Genomic DNA, 20320 nt, shown 5'->3' with positions numbered 1-20320 from the left:
AATTAAGTAGAAAGAAAAAAAGATAAAGAACAAAAGTCTCCATGGTTACAATTTTATATGCAGAACCAAATCTTGTGAGAGATTTGAAAACGTTTTCAAAGGGAAGAAACATAGGACCTTCGTGGCACTCTTTTACAACAGGCATGAATGCCCTTGGTCCTATGATTGTATAGACTAGTCAAATAAAACAAAGGAAAAAGATGTCGCAAGGATGAATAGTATAGACTAGTATGAAAGAATTTGTATCTTATGCTTGGAAACCATTGGCTCGAATTCTTAATTGGAGGAAAGGTTATTTCATGAATGATCTTCCTTTCACTTTCATTATGGACACCTACTAATGAAGAATGTACCACGGTCAATGTTTTCACCCCAACTCTTAGGTGTCATGACAAGAATCAAGAACACATGCATGGAGAGAAGTCTCTTTTGCATGGCCAAGAGCAAGAGCCAGACTTGATACCTGTTGGCCGATGATTTCTGAGGTCATAACACTTGCAAACAGTAAATTCTATGTCATGAATGGGTTATTCTATGGGGTGCATTAATACATCTAAATCACACTCAGTCTATTATGATTTATAGAGGTGCATATACTAATAATTATTATTTCTTTTGTATTTATATTATTTTTCTAATGAAATTTATATAAAAAAAATTTAACACTTGAGTTACATAGTTATAGTTTAACGAGTATCCAATAAAGACCTATCATGAATTACTTTCATGTTTTGAATTCATTCTCTTTCCAAAATAAAGTTTTCGGGTTCATCCTTCTCATAAAATGTGTATATCACAATACAGCGACATCAAATTTTAATTAATTGAGAGAAGAGCATTATCCGGGGACACTAAGACTGGTTTGAAGCAAAAAAAAAAAAAAAAAAAAAAATTTTTTTTGATTCCAAATACTAGTTATTGGTTGGTGGATCTCCTGCACATTTTGTTCATGTTTTCCCCTATTATTTTCTGTTTTTCTTACAAGATCCCTAATAATTCCTTAATTATATCCTTTGAATGGTTAGAACTTATATGTGCAAACACGGGACTTTGGTTGACCAAGAGTCAACTTCAAAATGGCCATTACACCAAATAATGGCTCTGCGGTTTTGCTAAACATTTTTTTTTATTTCTAGATATTCTTTTTGTATTTTTTGTTGTTAGTGCTGGATCAATAATTGCTTAGTCATTCATAACTTGTTTCTAATGTATGGAAATAGGGTTGAAAAATAAACCAAATTACTCAATACTCAAATCGAGTTCGGCTGTGAAACAGTTTATCCAAGTTTGATTCGCCAGTTAATCAAACTAAACTTGAACAGTAATTTATGTTTGATAAAATTTCAAACTCAACTTGAGATCGGCTTAATTAGCATATAAATGAAATTTATATATAAAAAGTTCAAACTACTTGACCTCGACTTAGTTTGACTCGAATCGAGTTTATTCGAGAAATAAACGAGTTAAATTTGAACAAAATTTCAAATTTATCAAAATAACCAAACAAATTTAAATATTAAAGTGTTGGACTTCTTTTGACTCATTTATACCCCTACGGGTGAACTGCTTATTAAGTTCTACGGCTTTCGACATAAGTGAGTTAAGTACCACTCCTCTATAACAAGTGTTTTAATTTAGTGAAGGATTACATGCAATAAATCTTCTTGAAGAAACAACGAGTTATAGGCTATTCAGGGTAGACCTTAATTTTTGGATATTTTTCTTTTTTCTTTTTTTTTTTTAAATTGTACTTTTCTCTTTCAACAAATTTAAGGTGTTATTTAGCTTCAGGATTTAAGTGGATAGGATTTCTGATTGTTTATGTCACCAAGAAACCAACTCAAACACAAAATGCATCATCAAGCCTGCAAGCGCAAGAATCGACAAAATGAAGGGAAATAGAATCGAGAAAACTTCTCCAGAAAATAGCAAAAACTTAATGACAGGTGAAGAAGAAAGAAACATCCAAAATAATATAACAAACCTTACCTATGCTATGCTATCAGTACTAAGTAACAGTCTCGAGCCCAACTGTAAAAAGCTTCATTGTCAAGTGAAAACACACAAGATATCAGACAAACAAAATTTATCGAAGTAAAATTCCAGTATCATCATCAATAGCTTTTAAAAAAAAAAATGAAGGGCTACATTGTTGTAGTTTTAGCCTTGGTTCAGCTGATGATTGAGCCAGGGCAGGCAATCAAGTGCCAGAAGTGGATGGATATTTGACCAGGTGCGTTCCCTATCTTAATGCAGGTGGCGAGCCAGGGCCAGCATGTTGCAGTGGTGTCAAAAGCTTGATAGCGGCTGTGAAAACGCCAGCAGACAAAAGGGACGCATGCAATTGCGTTAAAGAAGCTGCAAATCACTTCCCCAGTCTCAAGGATGATGCTGCCCAAGCCCTTCCTAGAAAATGTGGTGTTACCCTCGATATCCCTATCTCCAAAAGTGTCAATTGCGACAAGTAAGTAACTTTATTGTAGAAATGATTAAATTAGATTAATTAGTGCTAAATCTTATGGATTCTGCTAATACTAATGCTTGCATAATGCTTATACTGACAGCTTAAGCTAAGATCACTGGAGGAGTCCACATTGAGCAAGAATAAAGAGAGGGAGAGTTTGTGGAATGGGACATCTGGTTCCCATTCTCCTTTTTTTTTTTTTTTGGGTCAAAACATCTGGTTCCAATTCTCGGGCAACATATAGTAGTACAATAAGTTTTTGTTTCTTTGTACGAATAAAATAAGCCGTATCCAGATTCTTAATCATATTGCTTCTGAATTTTCTCTGATTTAGTGACTTACGAAGAAGTTGGGCATGTCCACATGTGAAAATACACAGGCACGTTGGTCGAGTGGCCTATTTGTCTATTACATATATAGTATCGTTCAACATTGAAGATTGTTCCTTGCTTTCACTCCTAGGAAGCTTTGACTGGTCATGCCCGTCTGAACTATGAATCACATGCGTGTACGGGATTAATAGGTTTTTTTTTTTTTTCCTTTAAACAAAAGGGGTACTGTTTATATGTCTTTGGCACAGAAACCTATAACATTTCTTATTTCAATTCCAGAAATAGGAATCCTAGAAAGTGGACTGATTTGGGATAGGTAACGTGGAGAATGATCATGGCAACGGCAGAACTACTAGAGTAAAGAACCCCCCAGAGAGCAGGAAAATCTCGCCACTGGCCATTTGGTACAGTAGTCATCACCATCACCATAATTGTGATGCTGGAGGTTAGGGATTAACCTACCTCCCACAATTTGGCCATAATATGTGGCTGATTTTAGTTGATCATTCCCCTGTCTCTTCTCTTAGATTAGGCTAGAATAGGTTATACAACATCTATCGTTGTCGAAAAAAAAAAAAAAGAGTAGGAAAATCTCTTTTTTGAATAGTTTGTCTGTGTATTTGTCTTGGTCGGTGGCAGTTCAGTTTCTTTAAGTTTTTTTTTGAATCTCTTTAAGTCTTCCTCTCTTTTTAGTATAGAGTAGAAATATGTGTAAAATAAAATTTATTGTATATAAAAAAAAGAGTAGGAAATACCAGTATGGGAGGGAACCCACGATTTGACTTGAACTATAGCTTATATAACAAAGACAATATTTATGAAATCATAAATGTCATAAACAGTTATACTTTTAACACGGCACCATTAATTGAGAAATGAATTCACTATGTTATATTAATTAATATATATTTTTCATTTTATCGTTATGAAAGTTTCACAATTTTGAATTTAATTCAGAAAGATTTTGCCCATGCTTCCCAGGAAAGGTATGCATTTGCTACTAAAGTCATTGGGAGTTCAGCAGGTAAAGGAATATTTCTCAAAGATGCTCTAATTTCGACAATAAGATGAGACAAATTATCCAGGCATACGATTGATTTTTTTTTTTCACCACATTTCACAATAATATGACATCATCGGGACAAACATTTGAATTTTGAGAAAAGACAAAATTGTATGAATTTAATCTGTGTTCTCTATATCATAACTTAAATGGATTTTATTTTTTTTAATTTGGTTTGAAATATTTTTATTGCTCTAGCAATAATAGAGATTCTCATAATAATGAAAAGGGCAAAAAAAAAAACTAAGAAAGCATCAAATTCACGTGAATATCACGTGTTTTATTACTAGTAGTAATAAAGAACTACTGAAATTTAATATTAACAATCTTGTAATATACTAATTTGTTCCAGATTGCTAAAAAAAAAAAAAAAAAAAAATTGTTCCGGCTAGCTAGAATCTAGATGGAGGCATTGGCAAGTTTCCTCTTCTTCGGAGAGGAAGAAGTGGAAGGCTCTGGTGAACGTCTCTTCGGGCTCACCGTTTGAGGAGTCGAACACATGTTAGAGCCAATCAAGTGTGGAAAATTGAGCACAGCCCGGGCACCCCTTATTTCAAAAGCTGCCCGGTCGTAAGCCATGGCAGCTTCCTCAGGTGTCCCGTATGTTCCGAGCCAAATTCTTGACCCTTTCTTCCTGGGGTCCCTTATCTCCGCCGCGAACTTCCCCCACGGCCTCCGCCTTACGCCTCTATACCTTGTCCACTCAGCCGATGCGTTCTTCCCACGCGCCGCCGCTGACCCGTTTCTGTCCTCTTCCTGCTCGTCAATGTTGACCAAGCCGTCGGTGGTGGTTCGGTGCGAATTATCCATGTTTGGCAGTGTTTGACCGCAACTTTCTGCCAAAGGACAGTTGTTGAAGCTAGTGTTTGACTTAAAATCGTCAATAGTTGCATCATGAGAAAAGCTAGGAAAAATATCAGAAAATAGAGAATCATTCAAAAGCTGCTGGTGTATGGAATCAAGTAGGGCAAGATCAGTGTTTGACATGGCTTCTGAGTGCATGAATTTCCAGTTGAAGTTGAAAACAGAGATGATTTCTGAGATGGGTTCTGGTTCTTTTGGTCAGCTGATCAAAGAGTTATTGGAAGTTAAAAGCTTTGTACATCGTTCTTATATATATACAAGAGAAATTAGGCATGCAGGAAAGTTCGTTATTCTATTCGTGAATCACGTTCCGGAAATGGCTTTATTAATTCAATTCAAAGACGTTAATGTATTACTATTTGTGGAACCTGTAGCGAAGGTTCACTAGCCATTTAAGACCCAACAGGATAGCTTAACATATAACTTTATACTCATTTTTTCTGATTCAAAGAATCACTTTGAGGTTTCTCACTCAAGATGAGCATGACATCATAGTGATGATGAATTGGTTTTGCAAGAATGATTTTTTTTTTTTTTTAAATAATCGTGAGCACTTCCTTCCTTTCTGTCGATTGAGGGTATGGAATTTTGGTTTGGTTGGGACAATGGACTTCAAGTATAATTAAACAGCTTGAACAGACATTATACTATCCATTTTTTTTTTTTTTTTTACAATCCCTCTCACCTTACCATCAGACTTATAATTAACCCTTCTCGGACATTATATTACACTCATCTGTCTCATTGTTCGCTAAGGTAGAAATGCAATTAGAGATCGAGTAGAGAGTCAAGCAAACACAATCAGAATTACTGGATTTAGAATTCTTAAACAATTGATACCATCCCTAGTTTATTGAACAACTGTACTGCTAATTTTGGTGATAGTACTATTTGCTAACTAATTAACAACATTGTCTATGACACATTTTTTTCCCTTTAGCATTTTTTTTTTATGAGTTTAGCTAATGGATGTCCGCTGGGTACTCATTAAAAAGTCTAAAAAATTGAAATTAATTCAGAAAATTTTTTCAAAAAATTGTCAAAGAGTAAGGGAGATATTCAATGTAAATCAGTGCATATATATGTGCATCTACGTGATTAGTTAGGTATACTAATGAGTGCTTTTCTAGTTTAACACTACATTTACAGGTCAATATTAGCGGCCAATTCTACGGTTCTCAGGTTGATTGATTTTTTTTTTATTGCTCTCCATGTTTTAACTCATTCTTGATTAAATCCCCAAGAGAAAGCAACGATATCTAAGAAGACGTCACCTAAATAAGTACAAAGTGAGAAAATAGATTAAGTTACTCCTGCAAGTTTATAAAAGAAAATAGGCTTTTGCCACTGAATCTTCAAATTCTTGGCCTGTTTATTTAAGCAGTGTAGGCCTAACTTGCAACCAAACCCGCACCTTTTGTTTCATCAAGTGGTCAACTCACGTTTTGCACAAGGGGTTGATTTGTTGAGAGGATCTTTAGAGTTACCAATACTTAGTAACATGAAAAAGGATGAGAGATAAACCTTCTTCTTCCTCGTGGTGGCATGCAAAGTCAACTAGCATGTTAGCCAACAGAGGATTTGTTTGGATTGTGAATTATTAGAGATATTTTTACTGTAGCACTTTTTGTGATGTGATGTATGTGAGATAAAAAGATAATTGGAAAGATAAAAAGCTGTATTGAAAATTGTAATGATGACGTAAGCAAATATATTTTGACAAATAAACCGCAATCCAAACAAACTTAGAGAATAATTAAGTAAAAGAATGCAAAGGACAAAGGCCACAATGCTAGCATATTTTCTGAAAGATTTGACAACGTTTTGAAAAGGAAGAAGCATAGGGCCTTCGTCGCACTTTTTTTATATGATGATGATGATGATGATGATGATATAAACTATTTACAAACAGAAGACGCAAAGGCAGCTACCACTAACCATTGGTCCAAATTCTTAATTAAAGGAAAAATTAATTCACGACTCGTCTTAAGAATGCAGCACGTTCAATTATTCTAACCCGAACCTGTGAGCGACATGACAAGAACAGCAGCGCAGAGAGAATACCCAGAGTTCCCTTTTGGATAACTGGCCCAAGAGGAAGAGCTAAAGTTTGATGCTCGTTAGCCTATGATTTTCCGACGGTTTAATTCCACTTTATACCCTTTAACTATACTTAAATTTTCACTTTAGTCCTTAAACTTAAAAATGAGACACTCTAATCACTAAATCATAAAATTTATTTCACTTAAGTAACATCATTAAAGAAATGAGACAGATTTTATTATTAAGTGGGTATACTTTAGGGACTAAATTGGGGCAAATTTTATACTTTAAGAAATCAAATGGACAAATTCTATATTTTAGGGACTTAAGTATAATAAACTTTATACTTTAGGGACTAAAGTACTCCATTTTAAAGTTTAGATACCAAAGTGAGAACTAACCCTTTGACCCATAAAACTTGCTTAACATAAACTTTCTATCATGAATTTCTTCAATTCCAAGTTTTGAATCCTTCTAATAAAAACATGTACACCATAGTTCACCCAAACTAAAGTTGAATTAATTAATCAAGAGATGAGTATGCAGGTACTAATTTTGGTTTAAAATAAATAAAAATAAGGTTTCAAATACCAGTTATGATATGCCTTTGCTCACATCAGCCCACATTCAATACCTTCTCATTTAGGGGTGGCAATGGGGCGGGGGATTCTTATCAAATAACTCCCCCTACCCCCGCCCCAACCCCTGCCCCTTGCCCCCTACCCCCGCCCCATTTCCCCCGTGGCCCTCCACGGGGGAAGAAATTAACTTATCATAAATGTTTACTTATAATAATACAATTGTAAACAATGTTCAATAAGATTAAAAAGTTGTCAAGATGGAAATAAAACACAACAAGTCAAGTTACATTCAATGCGGAGGAAGGGAACCGATCGAAATAAAAATGGGTTTGGAGCAAAATAGGTTGGAATTGGATAGTTTAGTCTTTTGGGGGGGGGGGGCGTTGGAAACAAATCAACAATAGTCCAAAAAATTTCTTCAATTGTTGCGGCGGCGGCTATTTATTTATTTATTGTATCCAGGGGACAGGGCAGGGGATGGGGCAGGTGTATATTGCCCCACCTCGGTCCCGTTTTAAGGCGGGGGGAAATATTTTGCCCCTGCCCCGCCCCATCCCCCTTCTCATTTCTACCCCTACAGTGCGGGCACCCGCCTCCATTGCCATCCTTATTCTCGTTGATTTTGAGCATTCCCCTAGACAGTTAATTCAATTCTTTTCCCAAGCACCCAAAAATTATCAACATTTTCTCCTAATATTTCCTTAGGTAATTGTTTTGAGTGGTTCTATATATCAAATACTTGTGTGGACTTAGTCAAAGGGGCTACATGTAACGTTGTGGTCACCAAGCAACTAAATCATCATAGTGATACCATATGGATATAGGCTCATATCATATGAGGTCAAATTAATTACTTGAAAACTTGATGGTGTTAGGATTCAAGTGCGAAACAAACAACTATTGAGATATTAAGTACACAATAATTTAATAATACACAAGCCACAAGTATGAAAGATAAACGACACATAATATTTAATGTGTTTCGGCTCCACCATTGAACTTACGCCCACGGAAAGAAACCCATTCTTTATTATAAGAGAAAAATGCTATATAAGAAGACAACTTGAACCCAAATCTAATCTTTGTATATCATATTTCATCTTCCAATAACTCTCTCTTACATCCCATGTATAAGGCTACATGTTGTCTTTGTGTGCCCTTGTGTGTCCTTTGTGTAGTATGTCAACTCATCTATTTATAGGGAATAAACCCAAATAACAAAAAGAAATCAGTGCTAATTCTTAGATTTATACAAAATTGGAAATAACTTTTAAATCCTAAATAAAATAGAAAATTCTTTGACTACTATTTCAAGTAACTAAAATCAATTAGGAAACTCGTTACTTCCACACAAAACAAAAAATCTACCTAAAAGAAATTAAACCAATTTCCTAACAAATCTCTACCTAGACGAATATTTCTTTTAACAATCATTTACCTTCAACTACCAAATAATATGATACAGAACTACACACCCGAATTAATACAATCCTGACACCAAATTGATTCAATCGACAAATGAACATGTATAGTTATCCCGATTCCAATTTTCAGTTGACTCGTGAGAAGGTGTCTCAATTCACCATATTCTTTTACAGGATTTCTTCTCACCACCACTTGCAATCTGAGATCCCCTTTAATGAGCTTTAAGCCTAATCATTGAGGTAACCAAGTGATAAAATCACCATATTTCTTTCCATCTTCAGAATTATCTCGCCACGTGTGATTTTCAAGATTCCACCCAAAAAGAAAAACTTGTAACTGTTAGGGTCTTCTGATGTATGGAAATTAGATCTCTTTTTTTTTTTGGAACACATGCCACACCACTCAGAGAATATAATCAAAATCTAAAATTCACCGGGATGAAGTATTGGAGGTGTGAGAAAGTCTTTACCGATTCACCGTCAAGTATTTTCATGTTTTTTGACTTCCCATTCTTCACCATCAATACTTTTTGCCAAACCATTGAAATAAGGATACCACTCATTAAATTGTTCAATTGGTAACAGCCACAATCCACTTGATCTCAGTAGTCAACCAGGATCCAACCATAAACAACCAAACTCTTGATCCAACCATTCAGTTTGTTGGGATCCAAATATTTGTGAGCAACCCAATTTCGCAACCAAATTCTGATACCATTTGTTAGGATTTAAGTGTGGAACAAACAACTATTGATATATCAAGTACACAATAATTTAATGATAAACAATAAACAAGTCACAAGCATGAAAAATAAACGACATACAGTATTTAACGTGATTCGACTCCACCATTGAGCTTACGTCTATGGAGAGAAACTCATTCTTTATTATGAGAGAAATATGCTATACAAGAATACAATTTGAATCCAAGTCTAACTCTTGTATACCATCTCCTATCTCTCATCTTCCAAGAACTCTCTCACACACCCCATGTATAAGGTTACATGTTGCTTTTTGTGTGCCCTTGTGTGTTCCTTATATTGTATGTCAACTCACCTATTTATAAGAAATATTATTTGACCAAAATCTAAATAACAACAGAAAATGAGTACTAATTCCTAAACTTATACAGAATAGGACATAAATTCTAAATGTTAAACAAAATAAGAAATCCCTTGACTACTATTTTAAGTAACTAAAACTAATTAAAAAATTAGTTACTTCCATACAAAACAAGAAACTTACCTAAAATAAATTAAGTCAATTTCCTGACTGATGGATCTAAGGTCTGCAAGTGGTGTCATAAATCTCATCTATGTAAATATTTTCCTGCGAAAAAAATGTGCTTTAATTGACAAAGGGTCAACTCTAAATTGGCTCCGTTATTTCTCTGTTTAGTGAAATTAAACAGTAAATGCTAATAATGGCTCTGTTATTTCTTTGTACTGACACTTTTTTTGACAATTTTTTTTTACCTTTTTTCTTTTAATGCTGGCTCGATAATGGCTTACTCATTTGCAAGCAATCTCTGCAAAGAGCTGAAGTTCTGTCAGCTTTTCTCATGAACGATTTATACTGAAGCCCCTTTCTCCTATTGAACTGTTTTAATTGAATGAAGAATTATTTATGGGACGAACCTTATTACAGGAACATCGAGGTATACGTAACGATTCAGGGTAGATGTTAAAGTGTGACTTTTTTTTTATTTTTTGGAAACTTTTCTTTTCTTTTCTTTTTCAACAAAATTAAGGTACTGTTACTCAGCTCCCGAGTTAAGTGGATAGGATTTCTGATTGCTTTTGTCACGAGAAACAAACTTAAACACCGAAGATGCATCATAAAGCCTGCAAATGCTAGAATTGGAAAAATGGAGAGAGTTAGGATCAAGAAAACTTTTCCAAGAAATAGAAGAACTGAATGACATATGATAAGAAAGAAACATCCAAAATAATATAACAAACCTTACCCATGCAATCAGAAGTGACAGTCTTGAGGCACCTATAAAAGGCCTCAATACTAATACACAAAATCCTATAGAAGCAACAATTTATCAAAAGTATCAAATCCCAGTATAATCATCAATAGCTTGAAAAAAAAAATGAAGGGCTATATTGTATCAGCACTTGTAGTTTTAGCCTTGGTTCAGCTGATGATTGAGCCAGGGCAGGCAATCAAGTGCCCAGAAGTGGATGGATATTTGACCAAGTGCGTTCCCTATCTTAATGCAGGAGGCGAGCCAGAAGCAGCATGTTGCAATGGTGTCAAAAGCTTGGTCGCAGCTCTGAAAACACCCGCAGACAAAAGGGACGCATGCAATTGTGTTAAAGATGCCGCAAATCAACTCTCAAGGATGATGCAGCCTGAGCCCTTGCAGCTGGCAAATGCGGTGTTACCTTGGATATCCCCATCTCCAAAAACGTCAATTGCGACAAGTGAGACAAATTAAAAACCGAATTAGATTGTTACTACTAGTACGTACTCTTGTTAGGCAGCATAAATTGGCTGCTACGTAAACTAGTTTTACTGACAAATTGGATGGTTTCACTGCGATTTCTTCTTTGCAGCGTTAGCTAAGATGGAGGTGATCATGCATCAAGGAAGAATAGACACTAGCGCAGGGCATTTCAGGCTTGTGCTGTTCGATCATTTGCTGTTTCATTTTAGTTGTGGGATGTTAATTACGTGGAAATTTCTAGCTTTATTCTTACTAAACTTTGCACTCCAAAAGGATGAAAGGCTTGTTTCTTTCAGCTTTGCATGCCAAAAGTTCCACCACAAAAAAAAAAAAAGGAGAGAAAGAGGAATAAATGCTCTATGGAGCTTCTTATTTGGTATTGCTTTAATGTGTACTTCTTCTTTCATTTTTTTCCCCCACAAACATAATATCAGGGTGACAAAATGAGTCTTTATGCAACACCTAGTGTCTGAATTCATAGCTGAACTACAACTAGGTCAAGAACCGTAGCTCACAAAATGGAATTAGTGTATCACTCGATCTGAAATGCCAACGTGAGAAAGATCTATTAATCTTCCATTTTGGTTTATTATCAAGGAAAAGAATGCTAACACACATGTTCATGTCTTTGGAAACAGTTCAAGCATCCATTACTCATTACTCATTCACCTTGCAGAGATATATTGACAGATCAAACTCTTTGTTTTTTGGCATTTCCAACTCTAAATTTTTTTTTTTTTTTACCATGACTATAAAGTGGTTAAATCAGACACAAAAAATAGCGCAACATTATAAAATCAAGAATAGCTTAACCCAGAAATCAAGAAACAAGCAAGTGTACTACTATCTTGTCAAAAAAAAAAAAGAAAAAAAAAAGGAGAAAAGCACTAGTATCTTTAATTACAAATTTCTCACTTTAGTTTTTGGACGTTCAAGTTTTCCTTTTTTCTAGAGAATCCAAATTCCAAAGTACCCCTAAGTGAGCACTTATGTTTAGCTTTTGGGCCGTTATATTATGGGCTTATCTTAACAAATTAGACCGTATGCATGGATCGACCCGTGTGAGGATCCAACTCACATCATGGGTCCGATCTTACGAAATCAACTCACTTTCCAGTTTCCACTTTAGCTCCCTCCAGAAACCTTACCTCTTTTCACTCCCCAGTTGGCGCATCAGTCAAATCTTCTGTTTAACTACTCCAGTTCAATAAGGTCGGTTGGATTTTCCTCTGTCTTTTTATTTTGGGTTATTGCATATGCTTTATTGTAGAATTTCAGGGTTGTCAAATAAGTGATGTTAAACCATTTTGTAATAATTTTGATCTAGTGCATGTTGATTTTGTTGCATTATGTGTTTCTGATCAGAAATTAGTGATTAATGGTAAGGATTAAATCTCTGGAAGCCAATGTTATTGCTTGACAATTGAGGTGGTTTTTAGTTCTTATTCTTTCTTGAAACTGAGCTGAAAAGTGGAAATGTTAATAGTGGTTTAACAGCGTTTGAATTTTCCCTACATTATGATAATATTGTTGGCAGTTAATTTGGATGGATCGGTGGACTGGAATTCTGAAGGTGCCGTTGCATCCGAATAGCAGCAGTTTCTATAGAGTTGCTGCGTCTCTGTGCATCTTTTCTTCCACTAAGACTCTTGCTGTGAGTTTTTGTTTCGCAATCATTTTGGTGAAAATCCCTATTAAGGGTAGTGTAAGTTTTGTATTAATGAATAAACAGGGCTTAATTTTTGCATAATTTCTATGAAAATGTGCCTACATGATGTACAATCGATTGATGCCTTTCATAGAAGTCATGCCAAAGTTTTGCCCTTATCTGCCATAAAACCTTCACCTCCATGATGGGTAACTTTTCACTGATCACAGGTTTGATTTCTTTGAGCTGTATTTTCGGTTATGTTACATAGTTCTTTAATGCGAATTCTCCTTAGGTGTAAGATTTATTATAATCTGTAAGTATAGGGATTAATTATTTGCAAATCCGAGCGATATTTCAAATTGTAAAAGCTTTGATAATTGAAGGCAGTTTTGAGAAAGCAAATGTATAGTATACGTGCTTTTGGAGATCAAGGTTGAAGAAATATTGAAGGTAACAAACAGAATTTGTGGTATAAGCAGGTGCCTTCTGCGAATGCCATCTTCTTCAATGGGGATCAAGTTGAAGGCACAGGAAATTTTGTGATCGAGAGGTTATCTGATGTCCAGAAAATTGCTGAAATTTTGGTTTCAAAATTTGGGTCTACCATCAATGCTTGGGTTATTGAGGCCAACACTTTTAATGGTCCTTTTGCTGTGTACAAGGATTTTATTCCGACTGTCAACCTTGATGGCGAACCACAATCTTACAATGCAACAGGACTTCCTGCTTCATCATCAATTGTCTTGCTGTTGTCTAATTGTTTAAAAGAGGTAAAACTTGGTGCTTTAATTATGATTTATTCTTCCCTCTGTTGTTCTCGTATATTTAGTGATCATATTACTCTATGCTCATTCTCAATGGTTACAACTCACAGAGCTGTAATTTTGAGCTGTAAAACATTTCTTGGAAAATATTGTTATGTCTCATTTCAATTATTTCTTCACAGAGGACACGAGATTTAGATGCATCCAAGCAATGTCCTTTTATTCTGTCACCTTCAAAACATTTGTTTTTAGGCTTGTCTAGAATGCACAAATAATTAGACCATTGGGTGTGAATGGTCTAGCATATCCTCTTCTTTGTATTGCTTGCTTGATGGTTAACATGCTGTTTACGTTAAATCTTTGGTCGGAACATGATGGCACTTTGTTGATTTCTTTTAAGTGGAATATAGGTCAATACGTATGTCTTTAAGATGAAATCATGATTCAGGAGTCTGGAAGCTATAGATTACCTAGCTGTGGAGCTTTCTTGGTTAGCAGCAAAAGGCGATTTGATTTGGAGCATAATTTGGCTGATATAACACAAGTTCAAAGAATAGGAGGTATTGTTTGAGGTCTGCAGCAGAAGAACTATGAAACAAAAGAGACTTTATATTAGCGAAAAACAAACAGGCAATAACTGATGAATCATTGGGTATACTAGGTGGATGAACAGAAAATGCTAGATTTTAATTGAGCAATAAGATCTTCATTCAGAGCAGTTCCTCTTCCAAAGAAGCAAATAAAATCTACTCTTGATTTGGGTGTGTCTTCTTCAGCTGAATGAGCAGTCTGGGATTCTCTTCTTAATGACGCAGAAAAATTGAACAAGAAGGTGCTCAAATAAAAAGAGCCAATGGAAAAATCAAACTACTCTTATCATTTATCTTGCTTCCATGCTACCCCCAGGGATAGACCAGAGGGATTATGCTGCCACATCAGAACATAAGTTCCAAGGCTATGTTTGATTCGTCAACTGAAGATATTCTATTCTTACATTCAAATCCATTTATCTGCATAACCATGTTTGAATTGGTAGCATCAACATTGCCAATAAAGTTGTGGTTTATGAAATTGTTGATGATTGTCTGGAAGTGTACTTGAGGAGAGAGGGTAGGTAAAATTGTGATTGGGCAAAGCTTGCCAAATCTGCAAGAATACTTTATGCTATAGAACTTGCTATAATTTCATATTTGCTCCAAGTTTGTGATCTTCAGATTATTTCTGTGGTTCTAGCAGGCAAAAAGTTCCATGTTAGGGGGACAGCCATATCAGGCTGCACCGTCCGCATCATGTTCCTTTAAACCAAAAACTCTGTTTCTTGGGTTTAGTAAGGGTGGTACTGTACTGAACCAGCTACTTACTGAGCTTGGCTCAATGGAAGTCCAACCAACCAGTAGCGATAGCCGAGCGAAGAAAACTATGATGGATGAAGGAAGTGGTATGTGGGAGGAGCATCAGATCATTCCCACTTCAAAAGAAGAACTCTTAAACAGCATAGCTGAGATTCATTATGTAGATGTTGGCTTGAATTCTGAAGGGGCATATCTTACTAACCAGGATGTGATTGAGGGTATTTCAGATCGTATTACGCGAAGAGCTTTTGGGATGCGGATCATCCTTCATGGAACTCCAAGACAGTGGTCCGATCGTTGGCGAACTTGGATATGCAAAGAAAAAAATGAATTTTTTCGTCTGCTTAAATTAGCAGCTCGGAAGAATATGGGGAAATTAATGCTTCGTGAGAGATTTTATTTTGCTGATAGGCCTCCTAGTTTGCAGATGCATTTTGAAATCATTGAGAATTTGGATGTTAGTTGAGAATTGGTGCTGCGGCAAGTGCAGCTTCCTTAGTGTCCTAATTTGGCGGTGAACTACATTAGAAAAGTACCATGTTGTCTAATGTCTATACGTTGATGTAAATGTGTACGTAATTCATGTAAATTTTTGTTTATGCAACTACAGCCTTCCTTGTGAATCGCAGCTTTTGCTTAAACAAGCTTTCGCTGTACTGGACAAAAGTTAAGCCAATTTTACTCTCTCTCTCTCTCTCTCTCTCTCTCTCTCTCTCTCTCTCTCTCTCTCTCTCTCTCTCGTCTTACTTAATGGAAGTCCACTTTTAGTTATTAATGTTATTATGACAAAAAAACTAACTAATTACACTTTCAGTTTCTAGCACTTTTACCACTTGTCAATAATGTCCATCAAGTTGTGCGAAAAGTACTTTCACCTCCAAGGTGTTGGAGGAAGATTGAACGTGTAGATTATTCTTTCGGTCTCTATCTCTTTTACCACTTCTCTTGAGTTGGACTAATCAAGGGCAATAAATATTAACAGTGGAGTAATTTGTCATGAGGGGAAGCTTTTTGAACCTCGATTTGACGTTTTGCCGAAGATGTTGGAGGACATTTGAACCTGTAGATATGTAACCTCGTAGTTGATATCCTCATTCTTCATTTCCCTTTCACACATGTAAGAATGAGGTAAAGGGGTAAATACAGAGCATTGAATGGAATATGGCCTAACAAGAAAGAGTTATTGCAAACGAGTTCAATCGAATCGAGTTTTAATCTAATCGAACATAGCTCAACTCAATTTTACTATGTTCGAACTCGACAAACTTATAATATAAAGTTTGAGTTCGACCTTAAATTCAAGTCTAATCGAACTCGAATTTAAGTCTACCATAATTCAAAATTTTTTTTTAAAATAAATAAAATAGACAATTTTCTTAATAAATAATAGAAATATTTAGAATATATATGTAATTTCACTATCTCACTCACAAATTAACCAATGGAGCTTCTCTATGCTCAAATCGATGTTAATCGAGTTCGAATCGAACTTTAACCGAATGAACTCGTGAGCGATTTGATTCGTATGCAACTTTAGCCGAAACTAATCTTTTACCTGCTTTCCACATGATTTCCCGTCATTAATAGTCAAGTAATTCAAAACAAATCATCATCCAAGACTTGGCCCGGTACAAATTTGAGAAGCAAATGATGCTGCTTATGCAATTTTAATATTATGGAATTAAAAGCCGTACACTTTTGCAATTGCTATCAACACATAGGAATGTAAAGCCCGGCGTCTTGTTCATTTCGCCGCACAACGACTCTCACTTCCACGCAAATTTAAGGTTTTTAACAGTGCAACGAAGCTGAGACTTTAACTAAAACCAATTATTTGAAGCTGCAACTTTCTTTATTTATTTCTTTTTTTTTTTGTTTTCTTTGAAGAGTTTCTTAATCAATATAACAATCAATAGGCCCGCACCATATGGCACGAAAACAACTGATAAGCTGTTGCAGACCCCGAACTTGCTTTGGCAGCCCGCAGCTAAGACTGTCAATGGGGCTTGGCCAGCCCGAGCTCGGCTCATTCGGCCCGACAGAAAGGTCGATGAGCCCGATCATTTAGTGAGCTGGTCTGACCTTGAACCTAAAAATTAGGCCCGAATTAAATGTGAGCTGAGCTTGGGGCTTATTAGGCTCAAACCCGATATAGGCTTGGCTCTTTAATTACTTATATATATAATATTTATATTTTGATATTATGTATAATTATATATCCAAATATATTTTTACTAAATACTAAATATATAAATAAATTACAAAACACAAAAATACATCTAAAGACTCTTTCATGAGCTTTCTTGAGAGCCAATATTAGTAATGCATAACTAAATCTCTAATTTTTCTTATTGGTTGAGTAAATTTTTGTATTAGCATATTATTGGTTGATTTTTTTTTGGTCTACAAACACAAAAATCATCAAGCATATTTGGATTTAAATCACAAGATTATAAAAAAAAGTTTCAACTTTTAAAGATGTATTGGCTTATGATCGCATGTTTTATTACTATTTTTCATGCATTTTAAATGGATTAAATATAAATATTGCTGAAAAAAATTTTGGTTTATATACTTTTTAAGAACTATTATTTATTCATGTTTAGTTTTAATATTATAGTCTTGTAAATGTTAAATTAGTTTTACAACTTAATAGTTATAGTAATTATATTAAGAAAATTAAGGAGTAATAAGTGAGTTTGGGCTAAGCCCGATTAAGGCTCACAACCCGAATATTATGTGAGCTGAGTATGAGTTTCACATTTACGAACTCGAAACTCATAGCCCGAAACCCGAAAATGTTTCAAATCAAATGAGTTGAGTTTGAACTCATCAAAGCCCGACTCATTAGGCCCGATTGACAGGCCTACCGCAGCCAAGTTAACGATGAGAAATAAAATTGAAGACGGCTTACACATGACAGAACTAGTTCCAGATTTAGTGACTCTGCCCATTTTGTAGTTGGGCACAATCAAAACACAAATTAATGAAAATTTTGCAGTTGGGAACAACTTAGAAAGAAAGTACATTTCAAGCTTTTTTTTCCTGTAATTCTTTCTTTCTTATTTGGGTCAAGCGAAACATGCTTCAGATATGGTTCATCTGTTGTTGAGTACCAAGTCGTACCCAATGTTTTGAAAACCGGACCGGACCGGCCGGTTGAACCGCGAACCGGCCATGGCACCGGTCCGGTTCAATGACATTGTTGACTTTGCTAGAAACCCGGTCAAAGACCGGTTGAACCGTGAAAACCGCCGAACCGGATTGAACCGGCGGTTTTCCGGTTTTCAGCTTTCCTTTTTTTTTTTTTTTTTTTAAGTTTTGCAAAATGCAACAATCAAGATTCGAACCCAAGACCTTTGTAATAAAAGACCAATGTATTAACCGTTGCACCATCATATTTTATTAGTTTTTTTGATAACTTATTTATATAAAGCAAATACTCATATTTCTTTTTTCCATTTTTCTTACAAAATCTCATCCCCTCATGGCTCTTTCTTTTTAATTTTCAACTCTCTCTCTCTCTCTCTCTATCATCTTTTCTTTTGTCACTCCCTTTTTAATCAAACCTCTTTATTTTTAATTTATTAATGTTTTCTTCCATCTTTTAATTTTGTTTTTGTCCATTAAATTGAAAAAAGTTAAAAAAGAATTTTTTTTAACCCAAATTATTTAATGCCACAACCACTCACTTTTATCTTATTTTTTGTTTCTTATCAAGTTTACAATTCTATTTTCGATTTTCTTGATTTCCTTCGAATTCCAAATTTTCTTTTTTAAATTGCAATATCTAAATCTCAAAACGTAAATTAAAATTTAAATTCATAATATCTAAATTCTCAGATACATGAATTTTGTATAATTTCAAAATATTGTGATATTTTGGGGTTGGATTTAGATATAATTGAAATTGAGATGAAATTTATTTGTTTTAACTTATAATTTAAAAAATTTATTTTTAAAAATCCAAGTTATTAAAAAATAGTAAACTTTTCATCATATAAAATATTAAATTAGTCCATTACATGTCTTATTTTGTACATATATATATTTATATAAATTATTTTTTAAAAAATTCATTGAACCGAGGTTGAACCGGTCCGACCGGTTGAACCTCGACCCTTTCACTTCACCGGTTCAATTAACGGTCCGATTTTTAAAACATTGCTTCATCCCTGTCCTCTTGTTTCTCCTTCCCTCTAGACCTTTTCTTGGCTGGACGAGCTTGTTCCTCATCAAGCTCTTGTTTCTCCTTCCTTTTCATCTCTTTTTTGTTAGGGTCAGTTTGATAATATAAAAAAGTGCTGAAATTGAATCTTTTCAAACATTCGGATGTTTTTAGTGTTTGATAAATGAAAATTCATCTGCTAAACTTGTTAAGCAGTGTTAAACCTGTATGTATTTTTTTCAGCACAAGAATCTTAACTGAATGTTTAATTCTGATAAGAATCAATAGAATTACTTCAACTACCTTATCTTATCTACCAAATCTACTCTTGTTTGTTAATTATATTCAAAATTCTTATTTAATTAAACAATCTAATATTCTCTATCTAATGGTTTTCTATTTCTCTTTTCTCTCTTTTTAAAGACTTTTACATATTTTTCATACTTCTCATATAATATATTTCATCTTTTATATTAATATGAATTAAAAATAAATATTATCATTTTCATACTCAACAATTTTAAACTAATTAAATCATAGGTTCTACTTCTTTTTTGAATAAAAACATATAAGGGCAAAATTATCAAATTAAATTTATTAAGCATTCAGTTATAAATATTTATCAAACAGTAGAAATAAGTTTAGTATTAAAATTCAGACATTTATATATTTCTTTTCAGTGGTTAAAATTCAGTAAATTAATTGTTTCAGTATTCAGATTTCAAAATTCAGAGTTCAGAATTCAGATTCAATTTTATCAAATGGAACTTTAGCCTCTTTCTTCTTTTTCTTGGTTGGACTACCATCCGAAAGGTCATACCTCTTATGCACCTCATCAATGAACTCTTGTTTTGACAAAGAGACGCCCCCCCCCCCCAAAAAAAATAACATGCAGAGCTGATGCTGTATCGGTTGTTATTTTATTTGGTGGAAGTAATTATTATTGATATACACAATGGAATTGGTGCATTTTTACAATTATTAGTCTGTTACCAAATTTCAAAATTACAACAGTTATCCAGATGGAAATTAAAAGCAGCAATCTTGCGATCAAACCTACTTAACTGGTGAAAAAAACATCAATCTTGTAAGTAAAACCAAAGGGATTGATGTCAGGATCATCCATGGCCGGCCATTCTTTCAACTTTCAAGCTTTGAT

At 34.6% G+C, this 20320-nt stretch overlaps 2 protein-coding genes across 3 annotated transcripts; one reads left to right on the top strand and one right to left on the bottom strand.

Annotated features, from left to right (window-relative positions):
* Window positions 1–4258: 4258 nt before the first annotated feature.
* On the bottom strand, window positions 4259–4846 carry LOC113723576 (ethylene-responsive transcription factor 1A-like). The gene has a single exon (XM_027246614.2). It carries the CDS (start codon window positions 4844–4846, stop codon window positions 4259–4261), a length of 588 nt encoding a protein of 195 aa, XP_027102415.2.
* Window positions 4847–12282: 7436 nt separating this feature from the next.
* Window positions 12283–15669, top strand: LOC113726871 (uncharacterized). 2 transcript variants are annotated; one of them, XM_027250782.2, is made up of 4 exons: window positions 12283–12438; window positions 12764–12880; window positions 13357–13647; window positions 14878–15669. In XM_027250782.2, exons 2-4 carry the CDS (start codon window positions 12773–12775, stop codon window positions 15457–15459), a joined length of 981 nt encoding a protein of 326 aa, XP_027106583.1. In that variant the 5' UTR covers window positions 12283–12438; window positions 12764–12772; the 3' UTR covers window positions 15460–15669. The 2 variants fall into 2 exon arrangements, with proteins under 2 accessions (XP_027106583.1, XP_027106582.1); XM_027250781.2 differs by having other exon boundaries at window positions 14875–15669.
* The last annotated feature ends 4651 nt before the right edge of the window (window positions 15670–20320 follow it).

The sequence above is a fragment of the Coffea arabica genome, chromosome 2c (assembly GCF_036785885.1).
Source record: "Coffea arabica cultivar ET-39 chromosome 2c, Coffea Arabica ET-39 HiFi, whole genome shotgun sequence".
NCBI lineage: Eukaryota > Viridiplantae > Streptophyta > Magnoliopsida > Gentianales > Rubiaceae > Coffea > Coffea arabica.
Note: the sequence above shows the minus strand (reverse complement) of the source record. Positions and strands in the feature narration are given on the sequence as shown.

What these genes read in the sequence shown, in the direction of transcription:
- LOC113726871 (XM_027250781.2), top strand. Translation starts at nt 12,773, where the DNA reads ATGGATCGGTGGACTGGAATTCTGAAGGTGCCGTTGCATCCGAATAGC. An exon ending in CTTCCACTAAGACTCTTGCT is followed by an intron (nt 12,881 to 13,356) that starts GTGAGTTTTTGT and finishes TGGTATAAGCAG; the next exon opens with GTGCCTTCTGCGAATGCCAT. An exon ending in TGTCTAATTGTTTAAAAGAG is followed by an intron (nt 13,648 to 14,874) that starts GTAAAACTTGGT and finishes CTGTGGTTCTAG; the next exon opens with CAGGCAAAAAGTTCCATGTT.
- LOC113723576 (XM_027246614.2), bottom strand. Translation starts at nt 4,846, where the DNA reads ATGTCAAACACTGATCTTGCCCTACTTGATTCCATACACCAGCAGCTT.